Consider the following 23,695-nt stretch of genomic DNA (forward strand, 5'->3'; position numbering starts at 1 on the left):
TGAGAAATATCCACATCAATGAACCAGACGAGAAGAATTTCTTCCTTTGATGGGAGATAACTGTATTTTGTAGTTGCTGTTTTGGATATTCCATCTCTATGACTGGATTCATCAAAGAATGTCTTATTACTTCTGTGACTGAGGCAGAACTTGATTCAAAAAACATCTGAGTGTCTGTATCATCTGGCTGACTGGAGGTTTTTCCATTGTTTTCCAAAGCCATTCTGTGCTGAGCTGTAACTCTTGGCATCTACAGTTCAAACGGTGGGCCAGTACCACTTTTACTCCAGCACCCTGTGGAATAATGAGGTTAAGAAAAAGGAGTATTTGATAAGTGAAGTCTGCATGCTTAACAGCATTGACATGATGTTTTTATTCTAAGGGACCAGGGAAGGATGTATAGTCTTCTAATAAGCCTTTACATTAACAAATAAAGTTATATCATATGCTGACGTAATTTACCTAGGTAATAAATTTCTTGACGTAAGAGTATTAAGACAATATGCAGAACATTGCAGCTAAACAGAGATTGCACTGCCATTGAAGCAGTTAACTGCTAGTCAGCTCCAGGGCTGCAAGCATTATTCTTTTGTAAGACAAAAGGCTAAAATAAGCTATTTAAAACATTGCTGATTGGTTAACATTTGAAACATCTCTCTGACTGCCAGTTTAGGACCTCCAGTCGTCTGGAAGAGTCCTGCAAAATCCAGTGAGCTCCTCAAGAGCTACCCTATAGGATTTGCTGGCAATTTGTGGAGAAAGATAATATGTCTGATGTCAGATGGTTGTCTTCCTCCATTCAAATTTTGATACGGTATTCATAGGAATGTTTTAATTTGCCAGAGATTTTCACTACAGATACAAAGAGTCTGACAGGACCTAAACATGAATTTTGTTTCTTCATTTGTACAGAATAAAGTTGAAACAAGCACATTAACTATTGAAGTTAATAAAAATATTGTCCATAGGATCTAGTAATCACATGGAATGTTAGCTTTCATCAAAACAGTCTTCACAGATAAAACTTAGTTTAACACAATTCTTGTGTGAAGAAAAACAATGGTGTTGAAATAGTTAATTGCAGTTCTGCTTCTGAGGTCTTCCATAAAGCTCTGCATCTGAGGGTTTATAACAGTGACCCTTAGACATAACACATATGTAAACACAGATATCCTAAGCAAAATGAAACACATTATTCTGGGGGGATAACACAGCTCAAAAAAGCTCTCTCTGTGGAGAGAGGTCCCGAGGCTCTTTGTTTGCTTTTATCTTTTTATCTAATTTTGATAATGACTAATTTTCAATGGAAACCTTGGGAAAGGGGAAAAATCTAGAAAGTCTGAAAAATGGAAATGTGAGTGTCCTACTTACACCAAATATCTCTGCAGCTGGAATGTAAAGTCTGCAGCAGACAGGAATGATCAAACCGAAATTGCACATTGACTGCTTTCCCAGTTCAATCTCTAGTCTCAAAATGTCTGTTCATCCAGTCAAAGTCAACTGGGGGCTGACTGGTAAGCACGATTTCACTGGTTTTAACAGAAGCAGATCAGGCAGCTGGCAGGCAGACCCTCAAATTCTTGACCTTTGAGCAGAAGGGAAGGCTCCCATTGAATTACGTATGAGGCCGTGAGTGGAGCTGTAGTACACCCATGCTTTTTTTTAAGTTATGGGCTGAGGGAGGGGTTGGGACACAAAAGGGCCTAATCCCCACTGGATCCCTATTGTACTGCAAAGAGCTGATCATCTCCTGAAAATACAGGTGCCACAATGAGAGCAGGGTGCTTGGAAAGACCTGGTGCAGACTCCAGCTCTGGGCTGGATTTAGCACAGGTTTTAAGCACAAACTCCAAGCAACACATCTGGAAAGGTTTTGGATGAAACAGCTTCTAAGGGAAGGAGGAAGAGTTCAAGTCTCAGCTTCTTCATTGTTTTTGGAGACAGATGTGGATGAAGGCAGTTATTGAAAACTGAATCAGTCTCTTTCTTCGGAGGGAAACCTGGGCTGTCCTAATTGCACAGTTCGGTAATGGTGCCCTCTGCAATGTTAGTCAAAACAAGGAACAGCAATCTTACAGAGAAAATGTGACTGATGAAAGACCACAAGATACTGAACCTTGGGTACTATTTATCAGGAAAGCAAAATTAGTTCTTTGTTTTGAAATATGTATCATGCTGGTTTGGATAACTTACATTATTTTCATCTTCCTTGAAGCCTTTTAAGTTCACTGCTGCAATACCTACTACTAAGAGAGACTTGAGAACCAAGTATGTCCTTACTTCTGGACCTAGTCAGTTACAAGATAGGGGTTATCTGCCTCTTCTACAGACAAGGATTGCAGCTTTGCTTTAGAGTTCAGCTTTCAGTGTGCAGTGAAGAGGAAGGAGAAACTATACACCAGTGAATGCTTCTGTTGGCATTTGGTGTCATTAGCTATCGTTGTAAGTCACCAGCTTATGATTAAGTATATTTTAATGTTCTGTTTCAGTGAAAAAAGCATTTCCAAAAGAAACAAGGGAAAATGCCTGGCTCAGATCCACTAACACATGCATAGCCTTTTGGTCTCGAGTGGTGGTTAGGAGATCAGTCTTTCAGGTCAAACCACTAACTGCTTTGAAGCCTGCTTTCTTGTCTACTTTAGGTTTATCATCTATATGGTCTGTCTAATGTGGGAAAGCTTAGCTGTGATCTAATTTATGCTGCTCCATGTGACCAAAAGGAGAAGAAAATGATAGTCCTTTCTATCTGTAAGAAGTTCCATCTGCTCATTTCAGAACCGGCTTGCCAGCCCTGCGTCATGTTAAACAGAAAATGACCTTAGTGCAGACACCCTCTGTAAACAGCTGGGCATGCTTCATAAGGCTTCTCACAGCTGGCTCCAGCTTGGCGCAGACTGTGAAGTGACTGCTGTCATCATGGCTGAGCCTGGACCTAGAGCTCTCTCCTGGTGGTGTCATTGCATGTCGGGGGTGCTTTTCTTGTCAGTCTGGCTTTTTCCTGCCCAGTCAGGCGCAGTGGAAAAAAAAATGAGCTCCTTATTAATGCTCCTTCATGCAAACCTTGGGTTCACAACTGAGACTTGACACTCACTTGGCCTGTAACCATGGGGCTTGTGTTGATCTTTCTCCAGCTCACGCTGTTGTTCGGGTCAAGTCCCAACAATATAGGTCCCATTTTGCCATGCTTGAACTTCCTTCAGTTTTGCAGATTTGTTGTTTCTTCTTTGTCTCTTTGTTCAACTGCATGCATGGAAGGAATTCATACTGTAAGTGGAAGATGAGTCACTCTTACTGTAGGGTCAAATACTGTGGTTTCAATGGCATTGCAGAAATGTATGGAAAAAGAAAATTAAACTTAGATCTGCCATGTGTTTAAGCACATGTGGATTAGAAGATGTTTCAAAAGTGTATGGGGTGCTGACCTGTTCTCTCTCTTTTCTCTCTTATGTCTTACTAATGGATTAGATCCTGGATGAGGTTGAAAGGAGAAGGGGCATATCTGCTGCTTTGGTTTATCCATTTATGAGGAGTTTGATGGAATCTCCTTTTCCTGCACCTGGAAAGACCATCAAAGTAAAAACTTTTCTCCCTGGAGCTGGCAATGAGGTAAAAAAATAACAGGAAACATTAAGAACCAAAGCCTTCACCATCATCTTGCCTATAACAAACAGCAAAAGAAAAGCAGGAGGTGCAGGTAGTGCAAGTCATACGGGATGGTACTTAAAATGAGAAGTGCAGGAGCTGCTACAGTGTTGATACGTTAATAAGTTCCTGCTGATTATTATAAACTGATTTATGGTTACGTATTTGTTATTTCATAATTTTTAATAAGTTGCTTTGGTTTTGCAAACAACTTTTTTTTTTTTTTTTTTTTTTTACTGTCTCAATCAGGCAGAAACCTAGCATTGTGAAACATAGACCTTATGGAAAATGACAGTGGTGGTATTTTGCTTAAAGTTTCTCTTAACTTGAGAGTTACTAGATATCTGGCATGTCCTTCTATACTCTATGTGTCCTGACGTTAATATGCAGTAGCTGCATTCAGAAGAGCAATAGTATAGAGAAATTATTCACTGCAGGTAAGAATAGAATTTGTCCCACTTAGCAAAAGCAAGAAAATTCTCTTTTGGTTATTTTACAACTCCTAGGGTTAGTTCTGCAATGCTATTACTGTTTTTCACATTGAACCATATCTTCTCCAAGTGTAATGGAGTGGACCTATAATGTCACTTGGGATGAAATATGAGGGGTGCCTTGTAAAAGTGATTTGCAGGATGTTTTTAAGCCACATGCATTTTCTTCTGGAGAAGCGAAGGAAAATTGAGGGGCTGCTTGGCATAGCAGCAGTAAGATCTGATAATGCCTTTGTGATGTGAATGTATCTGGGAGCCGTGGATCTCCAGCTTCTCTATCCTCCGCTCAAGCATCTGAACTCTCCCAGAGAATAATATTGCGATGATTCCAAACAAACAAACAACTCTTCAGGCTGAGCTTTACCCTGTGTTATGCTAGTACAAACTCGTTATCTAAATGGAATGCACCATCTTAATTAGGAACAGAATCTTGTCCTTCCATTGTGGCTCTTCTGGCCTAAACAAAGATGATGATTAATTGGGAAGTAGACAGTATACTTCTTTGTGAAGAGCAGACTGAAGCAGAAGGCTTTGCCAAATAACAGAAAACATCTATGGCATCTAAAGCTGCTGTAACTTGCATTGCATCCTACACCCCAGCGAGATATTAGTGTTGGAAGTTTTGCAGCAAAATTAGCTCCTCATGGTTGGGCACTTAAATATGGTTTGAGATTCCAGCCCCAGTACTAAGGAATGAAAGTGGGCATCTCAAACATGAATAGTATTACAGCTTAACCAGTAGGAACTGGTTTTGTGTTTCATATCCTGTGATCTTGCTGCTGCTCATATCCCTAAAACAGTATGTCTGTGAGGAATTTTGTAAGAGCTTCTCAACCTTAAACCTAATACAGTTTGCTAGTGAAATGTGGTCTCATGTGCATGAAAGCATAAAGGAGGTTTAAAGCAGTAAGATGATGGTGATTTTTGGACATATGGGAAGAAGGAGATGTATATGTGCTCCTGCTGCTACATCTACAAAGATTTCGACACAGCTTTAAGTTGGTCTGCTTTTCCCCTTCCCCTTCTGTTTCCTCAGTTTCCTCAGTAGTTCATCATTTTCTGTCTTGCACTTCATATCTTTATTCCTCTCTTACTCTCTTCTTCATTATATTTTTCTATCTCTTTTCTGTCCTCTGCCTACAAGTTCCACATCTGAGCATGTCAATTGCAGAATAAAAGGAAGATGTAATAAAGGAATCAAGCAAAGTGCATTTGAGGAAAGGAAGGAGAGGGTCTGAGGTCATGGATGAAGTATGACAATTAGACTTTAAAGGGATGTCACAAGTCACCATCTAAGACCTTGTCCTGACTCCCAGTTAAGTATGTATATATATATATATATATACACACGTATGTACATGTATTTATGACAGCAAAACGATTAAACACCAGTTAGTGACTTGTGCATTATAAAGGAGGAAAGATGAAGTAAATTGGGATTAAACTTGGCACGATGCTTAAGATCAGTCCCTGGCTCCTATCTAGATGTGAATTTGAATTGCAAGCCAAGTTGATACCAAATATACTTTGGCTTTATGGCTGTTTTAACCTTGGAAACTTCCAGTTCTTTTTTGTTATGTACTTAATTCTGTTGACTCAGCCAAGCTTTACATTTGTGAGATAGTGTTTAGAAGGCAGAATTACACTTCCCTAGGAAATGATAGTAGATTTAATGCGTGTCTGTATTCTGGGAAGAACATGAAATGACAGCGGACTGTGTAGTGCACTGTTTCTCTGGAGTTTTATGCCTCCAGCCTCAGTTTCCAAAAGAGGATGGGGGTTGCTGTGTTTGTCCCCTCAGCAGGCATGCCTGGGCCGGGGTGCTGCGTGCCCCTGGGTCTGTCAGACCTGACCAGTGACACTGACTGATACCTGTTGAACGTGTTCAGGTCATTGAGCTGCGGCGGCCGATGGACTCGCGCCTGGAACATGTGGACTTTGAATGCCTTTTCAAGTGCCTCAGTGTGCGTCAGATCATCAGGATCTTTGCTTCTCTCCTCTTGGAGCGGCGTGTGATTTTTGTAGCAGACAAACTCAGGTAAGTGACAAAGGCACCTGAATCACAGGCTGGGGCAGTGCTGTCTCCCAATACAAAAAGCTTTAATGTATGTCTAGAATGACTGCTGGATGTGACTATTCTCTCCCTGCAAGGTTTAAATAATTTTACTTCAGCACAAATTATTTGCATCAGATGGGGAACACATTTTCTAGCTGTTGCTTTCTAGCTCTGCTTGTACAATAGGGATATCAACACATACCTGCTTCACAGTCTACAAGCCTTTTGCAGAACGTTTCAAAGCAATATAGTCCTAGCGATATTTCATTTCTGTTTTGAAACAAAGTACCCATAAACAGTGTCAGAGATCCTCACTGGACAGCGTTGGCCATACAGTGGGATGCTGAGAGTTGCTTGGTTTGCTCTGTGCAGTGCAGAGAGTTTGTGATGGGGCTAGGTTTGAAATTCTGCACTACCAAACCATGCAGTGTGAGCATTAAGAATGCTAATACACTCCTTCCCAACTAGTTAGGCTACTTTATTTAGGTGCTCACACAACCTGAAAATGTTTTCTTTCTGAAATTCCATCTTGGGCTCCTTGCTACGGCCTTTTAACATCTTGTTTCCTTGCCCTATGGTTGCAACCTTCCCTCCTTGTTCCCTCTGAGGCATGTGCTCACCCCATGGTGTAAGGAGGGAGAGGGACCAGGTCATGGCTCCATGGAGCCCTTACCAAGAAAATGGGAGCTCCATGTAGGTTGCACCTCTACCCCTCAGCAAAGAATCAGCCCTTTTTTGAGTGCTTGTGTATAACCTCTATAGGAAAATGCGGGCATTGTAAAGAAGACTTTCTTTGCTGTAGCCTGACAAATAATAAAACATAGCAAATAAAAGGAAAGACTGTAATTTATTAGATCCAGAAAAAAATTGAGCATCTTTTAAAAAGGCACAGTAGACAGTATGGGTTGTTAAAAACCCAGATGGATCTACCCAAACAACCTCTGTTAAACACTTTATCTGTCCTGACCTTCTCTGAATGACCGCCAGAAATAATAGCTGCACTTAGTGGCCGCCAGTGTATATAATAGCAAAAATACTTTGCATAGTAAAAGCTTTACAACCTTTAGGGGAGAATTCCTTAAAGCTGCAGACTTTTCTCAGGTTATAAAGTTATTTCCTTAGTAGTCCTTTTTGTTGTCTAGAACAACAAGAACATTTTATTTCATCCCTTTCCTTGTCAGTAACCCTTACTTTGAATGACCATTGGGAATGACTTAATTTCCTATAAACTCCTGTTGAGAACTGTGGAGTTAGTTCAGGGTTTCTGCAGTACCCTAGAAGATATGTGAGTTACACCAGGAACACTGGGGCAGGTGGCTTTTGAAAATACTCTGATGTACTTCTTCTGAATACTTTCCTACTAAATGCTTAATTATTACAGAGGAAATGAGAATTGTATGATGCTGATGCCAACTATTGCACTGCTTTGGAGCTCCTACTTGCTCCTTGGCAATGTTGTCCTGGTTGGCCGAGTACCCTGAGCCTTGATCTTGGCTGTGGGCACAGTAGAGTGGGGAAGGCTTGCTGCCCAGGGGAGAGAGAGCAGCCATTCCCTGGAGTTTCTCTGGGACAGCTGATCTCACTGATGTCCTCTAATACTTCTCAGCACTATTCAGAGAAAAGAAACAACGATTAAACCTACTTTGACACACTTGTGGCATCTTGGCTTGGAAAACAGTCATATTGCTGAGCTGAGGCTTACAAAGTCTTATGGTTGTTCCTGCAAGGGACAGAAGCCACCCAGCCCTTATTATACACTTTGTTTTGTTTCCTCTAACAAGAGTATGACATAATCTGCCCTGGTAGGTAAGGTAGGTAAGATTAAGTCTTGGGAATACTGAGCTCTCCTTCTGAACCCTTTCACCTGCTGTGTGGCACATGCCAGAAATACAGGTCCTCCCTTTCTTTCCTTTCCTCATTTTTGTTTGGTCTGTCTGGGATCCTAAATGCTCCAGGACAGAGACTGTTTCTCATTCTGTGCACGTGCACAGTTATACTTGATATAGAACAAGGGCTCTAAGAGTAAAACAAACTAATAACGAGTCCTTTGACAAAGGTCCAGAGAAAGCGACAGTAAGAAGTGGATTTAAATTCAATACTTACTGAGGTTTTCATGGTTTAAATGGGGATGAAGTCTAAAATGAAACACTCTGGCTCTGAGCTAATAACTGTCTATCTTGGAACCCCTGCCTTGTCTGACATGAATTTTGTTTATAGGCATCATGGCTGAAAGTGAAGGAGTTTACCAGTAATGTGGAGGAAAAAAAAAAAAAGAAAAAAAAAAAAAAAAAAGAAGTGAAATATCTTACAGGTCTGTGGACCCAAAGTACCAGAGCAGGAAATTAAAAAGATTTTACAAGGGTTTGATTTCCGCATGTACCCAAAAAGCAGCTTAGAAAGAAATGATGGAGTTCAGGCTTCAAACAATGAGATGCAATGGGTTTTTATGGCTGCCTAGTTAACAGGTCTCCAAGCAATAAATGACTTCACACATTATACAGGTTTCAGAAAGTCATGCCTAGTGAAGTGAGACTCATTCAGTAACTTGTTATTTATGGTTCTTGTGCTGCCCAGAGTGTGAAAACTTGGAGTCCTTACTCCTTACTGAGAAGAGGTTGCCATCTTTCAATACAGAAAGTGATGCTACCAGAAATAAGGAAACAGTAAGGTTTGAATGACAAGCCTGTGAGTTAGCCTTGGTTAGTTGTGCATGTGTGCAGATAGTTGGGTTTGTTGATTTGTTTTCCTCAATAGGTTGCTTGTGCATTTTTTTTTCTACTTGAAACTGAGTGAATAAACCCCTGCAACTATTCGCTCACCCTCAAAAATTTGTCTGAATCTGCCAGTGGCCTTTCAGTATGTTGCTTTCTGTGAACTGTCAGGAAGACAACAGAGAAATAAAGGCAGTAAGAGACAAATCTGGAAGAATAAGTCAGAAAAGGAAGCAACGCTCCAGTTCCTCAAACATCTGCTGAGAGCACAGCTGAGATGTATGTCCCACCATATTTCCAATCCCTGTCCCAGCTGGAAGCCTCTTTTTATGTTCCTACCTGTTGTATTCTGCCTGTTCACCCCAATCTTGAATAATCCCACGATGCTGCCAGCTGCAAAGGGAGAGTTTATCTACTGCAGTCCTTTGGGGTTTACAAAGTGAGGCAGCAGATGCAAAATCAGGGGCTTCCTAGGCACAGCAGACATTGGTGTTACTGCAGGCACAAAGGTAGCAACAGAAAATAAATAGAACACAAACACTGGAGGAAAAACATTACTCTGCTTGTTTTAGTTTTGTTCCAGGGAAAAAACTGCAGGCATGTTTGCTGCTGGGTAGGGTATCCATGCCTGTGAGAACAGGTCTGTTGGCTTTTCCCCTGACTTCCTGAACAGAGGGAAAGGAAAGGCTTGGACATCTCAGTGTCCCTTTGTTATAATCTCATTTTTTGTGCATAAATTAGTGTGAGTGTCTGGATGAGGTTTTTGCTGTGGATTGAAATCCAGAAGTATTTCTTTCAGTGGAAAGCTGTAGAGGCTATGAAAAGTATCTGTAGAGTCCATGCTCTTGCAGGAGAAAAAGCAAGTTCTTACTGTTGTCATTATTTGTTTTCCCAAGATATTTCAGCTACTTTGCAATGATGAATGAGTATGAGCCTCAAGGAAAGTTGCTGTAGAAAGACACAGGTTTTATGCTCCCACATCATATAGATGAGCTCAAAAATGTACCCTAAGGAAAATGCATTTATGTAAGCACTGCCAGGCTAAGGCAGTCTCCTCTCTGGCTTCCCTTGTTAATTCCTGCCCCAGGCCATGCCCTCCTTCACCCAGAAGGCTGTGCCAGCTCAGGCACAGTGGGGATTATTCATTTTGCAGTTTCTCCAAGCCAGTTGGGCCTCTCAGCCCGGTTGCAGTGAGAATTCTCATGCTGGGTCAGGAGAAGGGCAGGAAGCTAGAATGGGCAACAGGGCTGGGCTGGGTACATTTCAGGCTGGTGTGAGCCAGGTCAGTTTACAGTGTCTCAGGCATTCCATAAATAAGCCCACAAATTTTACACATGTGCAAGAGAAGCTTGAGCGAACAAAGATAAGGCAATAATGGCAGCTGTGACAGTGAACTTCAGTGCAGCTTCCGCCTCTGCACATCAGTGTCTTTCTCCCTTAGGGACGACTGCAGATGACTCCATCTTTCCCAGAAGAGATTTGCTGTTTCTCTGTCCCTCTGCTTGCTCTCATCCCTTCGGCTGTATGGGGCAACCTAGTGTGACACAGACCAGCAGTCTGTCACCTGGTGGGCCACAGCCCCAGACAACCCTCCTCTGCAGCATTTACCCCACAAAGCCAAGAGGCACTGCTGTGGGAAGAAGCTAGGCACTTATGAGGTGGGAGGACTTAACAGCTATTAAGGGTAAAAACCTCTGTGTCTGCTCCTGAAATATTTGGGACTTCCAGGAGGAATCTATTCCAGCAGAAGTGGAAAGTTCAGGCAGGTCTCAGACCTGACCAAAGGTCAGGCTTCAGACAGAAAAACTGACTAATTCAGATCAGAAGCATAAATATGTAAATACTTGCAGGAAGTCACCCCACAGGCATGTCTCTGTTAACTTTGAGGAGCAAAAATGGAGCAGAGTGTACTTGTACACAAGTGCAAAGGCTTTCAGAACAAACAGTGGTATTTTCCTAATCTCACGGATGGAGATGGTTTAGGACTGTCCTTGGTATGTTCAGAGAGTACTGAGGCTTGTCCTCCTATTTGAATCTGTTGTCTTGGAAGCCACGAGCTCACGCTAGGAAGCAGCACTTTTAGCAGTTACAGGGCAGCCTGATTGCAGTCTCCCAGTGCCCACCTAGAAAATCTGTATTAGTGATGCTTTTGATCTTGTAGCTCAAGTTGTGCAAATTCAAATAGAAGATGTGGCAACGTTTACTTAGTAGTAAGAGTGAACTTATTACTCAGCTCGGTACTGAGGTCAAATGGAAAAGAGCAGCTAAAATTTTGGACAGATTAGTAATGTGGAGGCTCATTCCCTATTCTTATTGTTATGTAATAAAAGTAGGATACAATTCTCACAAGCTAATGATGGTAGTGAGGCCTTACTAGGCTCATGTGCTTGCTGCTCCTTTCCAGTAGCTGCTATATCATAAAACTTGTAAAATCTGCCAGCCTGCAGGTTAAAAGGTAAAAATGTGTGTTGAGACAAAGAGGCAAAGCGTGCTCAGCAAACAGATCGTGAACTTCGCCCAGTAATAAAGATTTCCTTTTACTTCCCATATCATAACAAAACTCCACAAAAAACAGTGCAGGGAACTTGACAGCAAATGCTTGCCAGAAACCTTTTTTTTTTTTTGAGGAAGAGTTTACTGTGTCCAATCTCTATGTGATCTGTACCTTTTCTTAGGACAGGCTGGAGAAGATCCAGCAGTGTATTCTTTTGATCACATCTGGCACAGCCCTTTATTGAGCTAGAAGTTCAACTCTTTGTCTCAAGCAAAAGTTTTTCCCCCATTATCCACTGTTCATCGAAGAAATATTTAGAGATACAATGTGCGGAACCTGTTGGAGTGTGCAGTAGATTGTATATCTTCTATCTCAAGTCAGGCGGAGTGTGAATGTCATTTCTTCTAGGATGTTTTATCCAAAAATCATCAAGTGCTTTCTGAAGATGGTCGGGATTATTGTGCTGTCTGACATGCTTGAACACAAGCTGGGAAATTTCTTTCACTAATTCCTGCAGCGAAAGGAGTCATCACTTCTATGATTACCCCAGATGTAATCATGCCCAATATGAAGAGTTTATTTTACAGCAAGAATATCAATTTCTGATATAAGTAACTAGAGAGATTTTCCATTTCCTTCAGTGAGAGCTGGATTGTGATTTAGAACTTGCAGACCACTCCTGTTTCACTTAGGGGACAGTAACCTGCAGCTGCCTTCATCTTTTACATCAAGAACCATCCTCCACAGCCTGATTCTCCACTGCCTTCTCTGCAATCACTTTCCTTTTGTGAGACTGATTTTTCTGTCTGCTTGTACTATGAAGTACCACTAAATAGAAGCATGCATACTTAAAAAGTCTCAAAACTCTTAAGCCCTTCATAAAGTATGTGATTATTTGTCTTGATGTAGCTCCAATTGCTTGGTATTCTGCTTTCTTTCTTTGTTATCATCTTCTTTGTGTAGGATGTTTGTATGCAGCCCAATCCTGCAAGATGCAGAGTGCCTTGTCTTACCATCTAAGTGCTAGAATGGAAAGTGTTTAATGTGATGTGAAATCGGTGGTTCAAGGTAGCTAGCAATTGCTGCCTCTAAAGACTTTTGAGAGAGAATTTTTGCACTGTGTTCTTCCTTCTCAAGAGATACTTACATTTTGTACCACTTGGAGAGGTACCAATCTGGCATTCTGATTCTGCGATGACTGATGGCAGTGGAAGAGCTGTGCATTGAGAGTATTTCTAATGTAACTTCTCAGGAAATGTGTCAGGTGGAAGAGAGAGCCTGAGAAACCAAATGAACTTTCTAAGTCTGTCTTAATCATAGAATCATAGGATTTCTCAGGTTGGAAAAGACCTTAAAGATCATCAAGTCCAACCGCAACCTAACCATACTACCCGAACTCTAACAACCCTCTGCTCAATCATGTCCCTGAGCACTGCATCCAAGTGGTTTTTAAACACATCCAGGGATGGTGACTCAACCAGCTCCTTGGGGAGGGACTCTTGTTTAAGATTCCAAGGTCCCATAGAAAGGAAATATAATAATGGTATTTTTAATACACGGTGAACTTTGATGGCATTTATTAATGTGCCATATTGCGAGAAGGGTACAATAAGCTTGTAAAATTTTCCTTTTCCTCCTGCTCTCCTTTCCAATGATGTTTGGTCAGGTGACTTCAGGCTTTGACTAAAGCTCATTTTCCCACTTCTGATTTGTGCAACAAATGGGCTGTGGGCTCTCACTCTTCCTGCTCCATTCTGTCTTGCGGGCTCTCGCTGTGCTGTCAGGAGATGTTCAGGTACTTTATAGTGGGGCTCCTGGTGCAGCCACACAGGTAGGATGAGGTAACACAAAATAGAGGAGAGTGTTGAAAGCTTACGCTAAAGGGGTTGTGGTCAGAAAAGAATTTGTGGATGAAGATGTTGCCTGCTCAATTTTCTATAAAACATAGTGTGGAGGGACCAGAAATGGGCCATGGAAGGTGATGCAAACTTTTGAGCAAGCCTCTTCCATGAACTGTACTCATTGAATTGTACTCCAGCTCCATGAATTCTGGCTTGCAGAATACATCAGCACTCAAATTAGGGGAAACACTAACTCCTGACTTTCTTTCACACTTGGTGAATGCACAGTTAGGATGCATAGAGTGCATAGAGTGCCTTCTGCATCAAGTTTCTGCTACGTGTAAAATATTTGGTTTGGAAGACAAGAAAGCATCTGTCCATATTTCCTGAAAAGAAGGAACAATAGAATTACAGAGTCATTAAGTTTGGAAAAGACCTCTAAGATCACCTCTAAGATGCAGGATCTGGCTCTTGGACTTGTTGAACTTCACAGCATTGGCCTCAGCCCATCAATCAGCCTATCCAGATCGATCTGTAGGGCCTACCTATCCTCAGGCACATCAATACTTCCTGCCACCTTGGTGCAAACTTATCATCTTATCATTCAAACTTATATTCAAACTTATCATTGTCATCTGCAAACTTACTGAGGGTGTATTCTATTCCTTCACCCAAAGGAGGGAAATTGGATATTGATCAGAGGTGCAGTATAACTGTGTGCTTTAAGCCTCATGTCATGACTCTTAGTTTACTTCTTTCTTACATGTTTGCTTTAAAAAAACAAATCGCAATGCACAACATTACTCTGGCTTTTACAAGCAATACACACTCAGCTTTCCTTGTAATAGGTGCAAACAGATCTCATTTTAAATGTCTCATTGATTATTCTAGAGAAAGGTCAGACGTAGCAACAGACACCTGTACCTGGCTTGACAAGAGCTGCTCTTAATTCCCTCTGAACAGTGCTTCCCACAGGCACAGGGCCATGTCAGACAGCAAGAGAACTGCCACGGCTGCAGCAGGAACGTCCTCGTCCTCATGTACCACTATGGGGGCTGAGCCTTTTGTAAGGGGGTTCCACCATGTGGAATTCTCTGTCTGGAGGAGAATCTAATTATTTAACTAAAGTTAAATTAAACCATTAAAAGTTAATAAATACATTAATAATATACTAAAATTAAGATGTATTGACTCATTCAGAAATTACAGTGCTTCCTTCTAAAGCACCTTATAAAGGCTTGAAGGATTCTCTGTAGCGTCCTTTATCCCTGAAGGGCTTCTAGACAAGCACTAAATATTCAAATCTCAGATGCTGAAACATTCCTTGCTGACAGAGACAACTGTACAGCCATTCACACAGCTCTCTTTCCATAGCATCAGGTACTCTTGGTTCGAAGCAACTGTCACATCTTGTGTATTTGTGAGCAGATCTAATGAGAACAGAAGTGGAAAAATAAAAGGTATTTTAGGCTTCATTTCAGTACAGTGAAGGTAAATTAAGGCTGAACCTTGTCCCCAAGTACTTTGTTGAATTAAAATCCAAAGTAGTATTTTGCCTGTTTGGTTTTCAGTTGGGAAAGCCAATGAACTAGCTGTAACTCCTGCTGCTCTGCAATCATTAGAAATAATTTTTCCATCAGTGCTCAGGTAGGTTACTGCGTTAGAATTAATTTGCATTTGTTTCAAGCAGCAATAAGTTGAACACAAATTCTGATGTTTGTTTTGATTGTAATTTTTTGTCTCTTGCATACAGCTGCCTATAATCGTAGTGGTGGCAGAAACTCATCTTTTCAAATGGCAAATTTTTCCTGATAGATATTGTGCTTGCTTATCAGCGAGCTGTGCGTAGTGTAGGGGCATGGTGCAAGGTCGTTGCAGTGTAAGCACGTGGATTATAGCTGATTTTTGTCTACATCTTGAGACAGCTTCTGTTGTGCAAGCTCAGAAAAGCCTCTGTTGTGCAAGCTCAGTCCTACTGGAGACCAACCTCCCCCTATGCTGTTTGAGCCCCTCTCACAGCATCTGCATTATCAAAAGAAGGGCAGATGTCATTAAGCAGCATCACTGTTCCTACATCTCAAAGAAGCAATGGGGAGGGACAAGTTCTGCAGTGGCCTGATAATTTGTCCCCATGTGCACGACGTATCCAGGTTCACATTAAATTGTTCTCCTTGCATCGTTCAGCCCAGCAACTCACTGTCCCATCCCTCAGTTTTGAATCCTGGTCTCTTTGCCCTCAGTCCATTTCCCTTTTCACCTCCCCATCAGGCTCATTTTCCCTTCCTTTCCCTTCCTTTTTCCTATATCAGCTGAGCCTCCCATTTCTTTGTGTAGCCCAGGGCTACAGTGGAAAGGAATCTTCTGCTTAGTCTGAGCAATTTCTGAAGAAATTAGCAGCTAGAAAAGTCTCTTTTAAGTATGCAGAAAAATTTATTCTAGGATGGCTTCTAATATGGCAGAATGTCCTTGTGTTTACAGTTCAGTAGCACAGTCCTTGGCACACATATTATCCCCTCCTGTCAGCCTCCAAGCTCTTGCCACCAAAGCATGCAACCTTTTCACATAAAAGTTCATCGCAACTTGGATTGGGTAAATGAGAATCATTTCACAAAAGCACATTTTACATAGTGAAATAATGGCCTTTTTGATCTGGCTTTGTTCCTGGACCACCTGACCTAACATCAGGCCTGTGGGTTGGATCCAGTTGTCCTCCTGAGGTCCCTTCCCACCTCAGTTATTTCATGGTTCTGTATCACTCTGCATGAAGTGGGAAAACAAGGTGTTATCCAGAGGCAGATGGTTAAAAATGTCAGTGACAACAAGTTAAATTTTGAATCCTGATCACATGCATAGTGGCAATCAGAAGAAAGCAGAGCTACAAACAGACAGATCTCCTGGGCCCTCAGTAATTGCAGGCCTTACGCATGTACACGTAGGGGCATCCTTTAATCTCTAATAAGCAGTGGGTTACCTGTGACAGCTTCATTTCTCAAACATTTCTATTTCAGCTTGGCTTTAGTATTGAGTTACAAGCACAAAGGTATTTCTTGCTTTCCTGTCCAGAAGGTTGTCCCATGCACTTCCTGCAATCATCTTCTGTCATGCCCCCCCAGCTCCCCCTGCATCTGATGCTGTGCCTCTGAATGAAGCTTTTGTTCACTGTGCCTGTTTACACATATCCAGTCCTGACTCGGGGCATTTTTTCACGGCCACAGCCGCACAGCCAGATTGCTCCATCACCACATTCTCTTCTGTAGCTACAGCACACGATTTTGTTTTGAAATGTTAATGGGGCAGATCTAGCTAAAAAAGCTGCAAAAAACACTTCATTTGGCTTGTGTCAGAAAAGGGGAAATCCAGCTCCTTTCCCATCTTTTAAACAGCTAGGATAAATGATAAATGGGTAAATGAGAGTCAAGCAGTAATAATTTTGCATATGTAGCGTGCCTATTTCACACAGGTTAGAAAACTAAATGTTCTGCACTGCTGTATCAGTGACTTGTTCTTGAATTCTCCTGAAATGTGTCCTTGCCTGGCCTATTTGGTGGGCAGGCGGTGGGTTGCTGAAGCACAGAACCTCAAACACAACTCTGGGACTGAAGCACAAGCCACAGACTGGGGGGGCTCTGAGTACATGCAGCTGCAGAACAAGGGTTCTGGGGACCAAGGGTTGTACTGGAGCAGAGCAGCCATGCTGGGGATCAGAAAGAAAGCAGCAACATCTCCCTATCATCACCCAGCTCTTCAGGCAGCCCAGAGATCTTCAAGGGCTTCCTTTAAAAGCAGGAATGCTGCAAGGGGAGATGTCAGCAAAAATGCTGCAATATGGACTCTATCCCTCATGATACTGATATATTTTGATTTATGCCTTGCCTCTGATGCTATTTCTTAGGCTTATCCCCCTGAGTGAAACTGCTGCTGTTGTTTAGTCCTATCCACTGAGAGAAACTGTTCCTTTTCCAGCGTTTAGCTGTGCATTGCATCTGGTGCAGTGCAGTTCTGCTCCCAAGGCTGCCTGCCCAGCGAAGGAATTCCACAGCTCATATCTCATCCAAACTGCAGCAATCTGCTACAATTGTCACTGCCATGTTCTCTTTATGTGATGCCTTTCTAGCTTTTTGCTTTGTCCTTCCCCCCTGCCTCTGCATACTGTGTGGTGAAGGAGGCTGGCCAAATTCTTGGCCTTGTGGTCTTTTCCCAGAACTCTTTACAGAGTTCTCCACAAACCTCTCAGACCATTGCAGAGTTGTTGCAGATGTTGCCCTCTCTCAGAGACTGAAGTTAAACCAAAGTCTGGGGAGGTGTTGAGGGGTCCAGGAGGGAAGTGTCAGATGGATAGTTTTGCATGGAGTTCACCAATGGCACAAGGACAGGAGATACCACAGAAAAGCATTGCCATGACCTGCCACGAGACACATGGGTGTGCAACACCCACCTGTGTTGAGGTGTTGCACCTGAGGAGGACAAGGCCTCCAGGCTCCAATCATAGAAGGGAGGAAGCTCTCCCAGGCAGATGGAGGATGTGGATCAGGAAGGGAACTCGGCCAGCCGTGGGTTGGATTATGAACATGCTACAATAGCAGATGAAAGAGTTCAGCAACTAAGGACAGACTAACATAATTAAGGCAGCAGGAAGAAATGAGAATCACGAAAAGGTTGTAGACAAGTAAACACAAGCAGTAGAAAGACTTATTTGTGAATTTACATTTTTATATTCATTTCTCCATTTGAAGAAATGGAGGGGCCAAACTGGTGCATGGTTCAGAGTATCTGCTTAGAGCTGGTCCAGCGCTGTGAAATGGAGCTGCTGTGTGACTTGGCCTCACGTGGAAGGGATGGTCTCCCCTCTGCTTCTGGTACAGTAGCTTGCTTGTCCCAGGGGGGAGGAAGAGGAGGACACAGGGGTCTTCTCTCATGCCTTTCGTAAGTGCAAGTGCCAAAGCTTTTGGAGGTGCACAGGGGTAGCAGAGTCTGGTCCAGCAAACGGAGGCACTGCAGTCATGGACTTAGGAGGTGCTTAGGGTGTAAGGCTCCCTCAGGTCTCTGAGGAACTGCAGGAGGTGGATGGAGGAGTAAGAGGGAATACAGTCTTCAGCTGTTAAAACAGAGGAAAAAGAGTTGTCAAGTGTACGTGTGGAATATTTCCAGTGTGAGTAGTATGTGTAACTGAATATGACTTCAATATTTTGTGAGAGTTGATGATCTCTGGTCTTTTGAAGCAGGTACATGCAGAACTGGCAGTGGCACTGGCAGTGCTCCCTGCAGCATCAGCACAGCATCTGTTTGCTGTTCAACAGCAGCTGTGTTTCTGAGAATATGATGATTATTCTATAGTAATACACTGATGATTACTTTTTAAAATAGCCTGGATTTGGGGATATTTGTTGAACTGAACTGGAAGTTAATTACCTTTATTCTATTAGTGGTCAAAGTTGAGTCAAGTTGCTTTTGACATGGGTGCTAACCATGTCCAGCAGCAGTCCCCACAGTTCAGCTGAGTCATGGCCATGTCTGAAAACACGTGTACCTCAGCTCTTGGTCTGAGTGGGTCTCCACGTCCAAGTATGCAACAGGGAAAACTTCTGTGTGCCACCACAGGAAAATGATTTGTAAAGCAATGTACCACAGAAAAGGAGAAGTCAACTTTGAGTGGGGAAGATGCAGTGTTATCACATCAGTTCTTCAGTAGCTGCTTTGATGATGACATAGCCGTTCCATGTCTGAAAAGATTCATCCGGTTCCAAAGTTGTAATGGAAAAATGTCACTAGTTTCCTATCATTACTGATAGACTCATGCATTAATAACACTGTATGACATCATGTCAGTACTTTCATCTTCATCAAAACTGCCTTGGTCTATTAAAAATGAGAATATTATGAAAATATTCTGTGACCATTCTGTTGCTTTACTTTGTGTGCTTCACATACCTTGGAGAAAATAAACCATCTTATTTACTTCATGTTTCTCATCAACAAGAACACCTGGAGCAGTGTATGTGTTGCACAGCTAGAAAGGAAAAAGTGGAGTGGACTTGTTTCCAGGTTAGGGCTTTATTGTTATTTTCATTTACTGAATATACTTTTGAGAGAATTGGAACTGTATGGCAGAGTTTTAAAGTTCCCTTATGGCTGTCATTTCTGAAAGTGACCTTACAGAATGTTAAAACCTCACACTGAAGTGGGAGGTGTGTACCCTTTCTAATGGGGACTCCTTCAAGCTGTGGAAGGATGCTTTGTACACGTAAGAATGTACACAGATGTACACAGATGCTTTGTACACGTAAAAATTTGGTTCCATGCGTCTTTCAGGCCTCCCAGTCTCAGCACAAGGGACAGGAGTATGCTCTTCTGGGGGTTTGGGGCTCACAGTGAGTGTTTCCTGCCTGAGATGTCTCACAGGAAACCATTTTCTGGGACTGAATTTTGCCAAACGGATGTGCAGAGCCCTACCAGGCACAGGAGGAGCTGACAAGGGCAGCAGGATGCCATGGAGCAGGGTGCTGCCACGTGCTGTGCTCAGCTGCTCCTGGCCCCATCCGCCCCCTGGGAGAGCTCTGAAGGAGAACCCAGTGTCCTCCCCTGGCGTGGGAATGGCGCTCAGAGAGGATGCAGGGGCTGATTTACGTCACGGCACTGCGTGTAAAGCAGCAAGTTACAAAAGGGCATTCTATAGAACGGAGAAAAATATTAACCGAATGTTAGAAGAATGTTTGTCTTCCTGCTTTTAGCTCGACGGGGCTCTTTTTTTAGTCAGTCGTGTAAGAAGACCGAATTGGATGCAGTTAAAAGTGCGACAGCATCATTAAAACCAGTTTGAGAATCATGCTGGGGGCCTGCACTGTGCCCCACAGCTCTTCTGAAGAACAGCATTACATTTGCTATCACCCACACTCGTAGGACCAAAGCATGAGTCAATGGCAGAACCCTGCATGCTCTAAAATGATGTATTTCTCTAACTTTCTGATTTTTCATAGAATCATAGAATGGCCTGGATTGAAAAGGCCCCTAATGATCGTCTAGTTTCAACCTCCCTCATATGTGCAGGACCTGTTTCAGACTACATAAGTTATGAAAACACGCTGTAATTGACAGATCTTTAATTAAGTATCAAATAAATTAAACAAACCAGCAAACAACAGGCTAAAAAGGCATGCATTTACTGCTCCCCAAACTTCTCTCTTTCTCTTCTTATTCTCACTTTTCCCCTTCAGCAATCTTCAAAAGTTAATCACTGACAGGAACAAACAGGCAAAACCTTTCTTCTGGCCCTGGCACAATCTATAACCAGAAGTGCTTCTGACAGCTATTCCAGTGGAAGTCTGATGCCCCCTAAAGTTTCCAGTAAGACTTGCAGTGAAGAAATTGACGTTTCCCCTCAGCATTCTCAAGCAATAACAGCTCTGAAGTTATTAGTTATTTATAGTTCTTTGTGGCTACATTAAGCACAGCAGAAGTTTGCACTGTGAGAAAATTAGCTCGGTCATGCTGGGCTGGGTAACAGTCCAAATTTCTGTCATCCACTGCCTGCAAGAAGGAGATGCTGTAATGCAGCCCAAAATCAAAGCTGTGTAACAGAAAGCATGCCTCTATTCCCCTGCTGCTCAAACTGGCGCAGTAATGAGGCTCCTTTATTTTTAATGTTTGGAAACCATGTGACTGTAAAAGGGAATCGGGTTCAGTAGTGGAGGGATGGTGTATGATGTAAATTTTCCACGAATGATATGAAGCCTCAACTTCATGGGTATTTCAGAGCACTTTTCTGAACAGGGATAATACCAGTATCATGACAGTTGGTCTGACGTCCATCAAAATATATTATTATTGTGTGGTTAGTTGGTTTGGTTTTGCTTTGTTTGTTTATCTTGTTTTTATCTGATGTAGTCGTTTTTCTTTAGCATTTTCAATTTTTATGTTTTCCTTTCGCTGTCTCTTGTTTGTTTGTCAGTGCTTGACATGAAAACATCCTCTCTCCTCAGCACCCTTTCAAGCTGCTCACACGCCGTGGTGGCCCTGCTGTACCCTTTCTCCTGGCAGCACACCTTCATCCCCGTTCTGCCCTCGTCCATGATTGACATCGTGTGTTGCCCTACGCCCTTCCTGGTGGGCCTGCTTTCCAGCTCTCTGCCCAAGCTGAAGGAGCTGCCTGTGGAGGAGGTAAGAGCTGGCACCAGAATTATTTGCCAGGGCTAAAGCTGGCCTGGCCTGGAGAGAGCCTGCTGCTTGCTCCTTGGTCCTGAGGACAGAAAGAAGTGAATGTTGACTGGGGCAACAATTAAGTACAGAGCCAATATTCTGATTTCTTATGTTTGTGTTGTACCTGCCACAACAAGATCACGAAATGCAAGCTGCTGTGACACTGGCTAATGCTAATGGCAGTTGTGCATGCAGCCATAGGCAGAAGAGAAAATAAAACCTTTAAGGTTTTGGTTTTTTTTATTGGTGGGAAGGTAACTTTTAAGACTTTGCTAACACTGTATTGGAAATCAAATGAGAGTTGCACTTCATCAGCTGTTCTGGTAAAACACCACCAAAATCCTCAAGGCCACACACTTCTTTCTTTTCTTACTCCTACTGCTTTCCTGTCATTTTCCTTTTTTTTGTGTGTGTGTGTGTGTTCATTTACAAGGCTCTCTGTGCTTCAGACTTTTGTAAATCTCTGCTGTTTTCCTCCCACGTCCTAACATTGCTCTCCCACATCCCAGCTCCTTCTCACAGCTTCACTGCTCCATTAGCATTGGCATGTCACACCCTTGCCCTCCAGAAGCCCCGTTCTCAGACAGCACCATTTTCTTTAACCCACTCCCTGAGATACTTTTCAATCACTCATTAGCAAAAATTAATAACATGCTAAGGTGTAAAACAAACAAAATCTGCCCAACTATGTTAATTTTTGCACATATTTACAGATCTATTTTAAATCTGACTTTAGTTCTACAGAAGGAACTTCATCTTCCTCTTTTGTAACCTCCTTTATGACTGTTTTCACAGTAGGAATTTGATCTGTGATGAGGCTTGGGATTGTTCAGACAATCCTTCTCCATTAGAAAGCAGACTAAATGAATGTTTTCTATCTCTTAAGATATATTTTGCCATCATGTTTTCTTTCTTCAGGCTCTGATGGTTAACCTGGGATCAGATCGATTCATCAGACAGGTAAATTACACCTTGAAATGTTGCCATATACTTTAGCAACCTGCTTAATTTTACCATACTAGGTTGCTTGCTTTTAAATCATAGATGCCCATATGCAGTGGGCAAGACACTAGCAAAAAGGAGCTCATTTTCTGTTTCATCTGAAATTAGCACCAGTGTCTTCAGGTGTGCGAAAGGGATTGCAGCTGCTAAAGAAACCAATAACTGTATTGGCAGTGCAAAGAAAACCATCAAAAATAGCATCATGTAAGCAAGAAAACTCATTGTTCAAGGTGAAAAGGACAAAAATTGCAAAGAAGAGAAGTCTCCGAGTGAGAGAGGGAGCATGGGGAATGGCTGAGTGTGGTGGGAGAAGGGTTGTGAACAGGCAGGTAGAAATGTGCCACTTGGTAATTTCAGAAGTATCCACCAGTAGGCAAGGTGAGTAAATTTTCTTTGTAAGGTTCCCTGGAAAATATGACTGTGAATATTCCTATAAATATTCCAGTGTGTGCTCACCTTTGCTGAACAAGCATTAAATAAACAAAGGGAGCAATGGGACAAAAGCCCAGAAAATAAGATGTGCTAGGACATAAGTAAAAGCAATTACTGAGAACTGAAGTTAAATAAAAGCAACTAGAGCAGCTGTGTGTCCATGTGGCTGCTCTTCGCATGATGTGTATTCAGTGAAACAACTATTTGGACTCTTTGGCATGTGAAGAGCTGATTCCAAGCATACAGATCTTTACCTTGCTCTTCGGATTATCTTTTCTGGCTTCAATCTCATTAAGAGTGACAAGAAATGTTTAGAAATACATGATAGCTGCACACAGGTTTTTATTATTATTTCATTTAAGCAGGCATGATAGCAGCTGATGCAAAATGCTTTTCTTCTGAACCTTAAACTGTGCAAAATTAATTGCTGCAGTTGCTGCACAGGATGAATGTGATTTAAGGATGTTTTCTTCCTCTGTCAGATGGATGATGAAGACACACTATTACCTAGAAAGCTGCAAGCTGCTCTGGAGCAGGCTCTAGAGAGAAAGAATGAACTGATAAATCAGGACTCAGATAGTGATTCAGATGATGGTAAGCTCATTTGGAAACTCATAAACAGCCACGTAGGTACTATTCTTAGTTTCAACCCAGGAGAAAGAAAGAGCGGACTCCAGTACTCAGATACAATTTGCAGTATCAAAGAGTGTCTCTGAATGCACAAGGAATAGGACTGATAGCATCAGCACATAGCAATACATTGTCAGCATTCTACTTTGATAGCTTTGTAAGTGAAACATACTTCCACGAGTAGTTTTAAGCCTTTAATCAAA

At 42.2% G+C, this 23,695-nt stretch overlaps 1 protein-coding gene across 3 annotated transcripts in view; it reads left to right on the forward strand.

Annotated features, from left to right (window-relative positions):
• The window catches only part of DENND2B (DENN domain containing 2B), a gene marked incomplete at both ends in the record, with an annotated part of 85,994 nt that overhangs the window by 60,713 nt on the left and 1,586 nt on the right, over window positions 1–23,695 (forward strand). For all 3 annotated transcript variants that reach the window (XM_079537114.1, XM_079537115.1, XM_079537116.1), the window contains 5 exons: window positions 3,466–3,606; window positions 6,023–6,171; window positions 21,212–21,389; window positions 22,347–22,388; window positions 23,345–23,456. In XM_079537114.1, the coding sequence (XP_079393240.1) occupies window positions 3,466–3,606; window positions 6,023–6,171; window positions 21,212–21,389; window positions 22,347–22,388; window positions 23,345–23,456 (622 nt within the window). The remainder of the gene's footprint in view (window positions 1–3,465; window positions 3,607–6,022; window positions 6,172–21,211; window positions 21,390–22,346; window positions 22,389–23,344; window positions 23,457–23,695) is intronic.

Source organism: Tetrao urogallus, assembly GCF_951394365.1.
Source record: "Tetrao urogallus genome assembly, chromosome: 6".
NCBI classification, from domain to species: Eukaryota; Metazoa; Chordata; class Aves; order Galliformes; family Phasianidae; genus Tetrao; species Tetrao urogallus.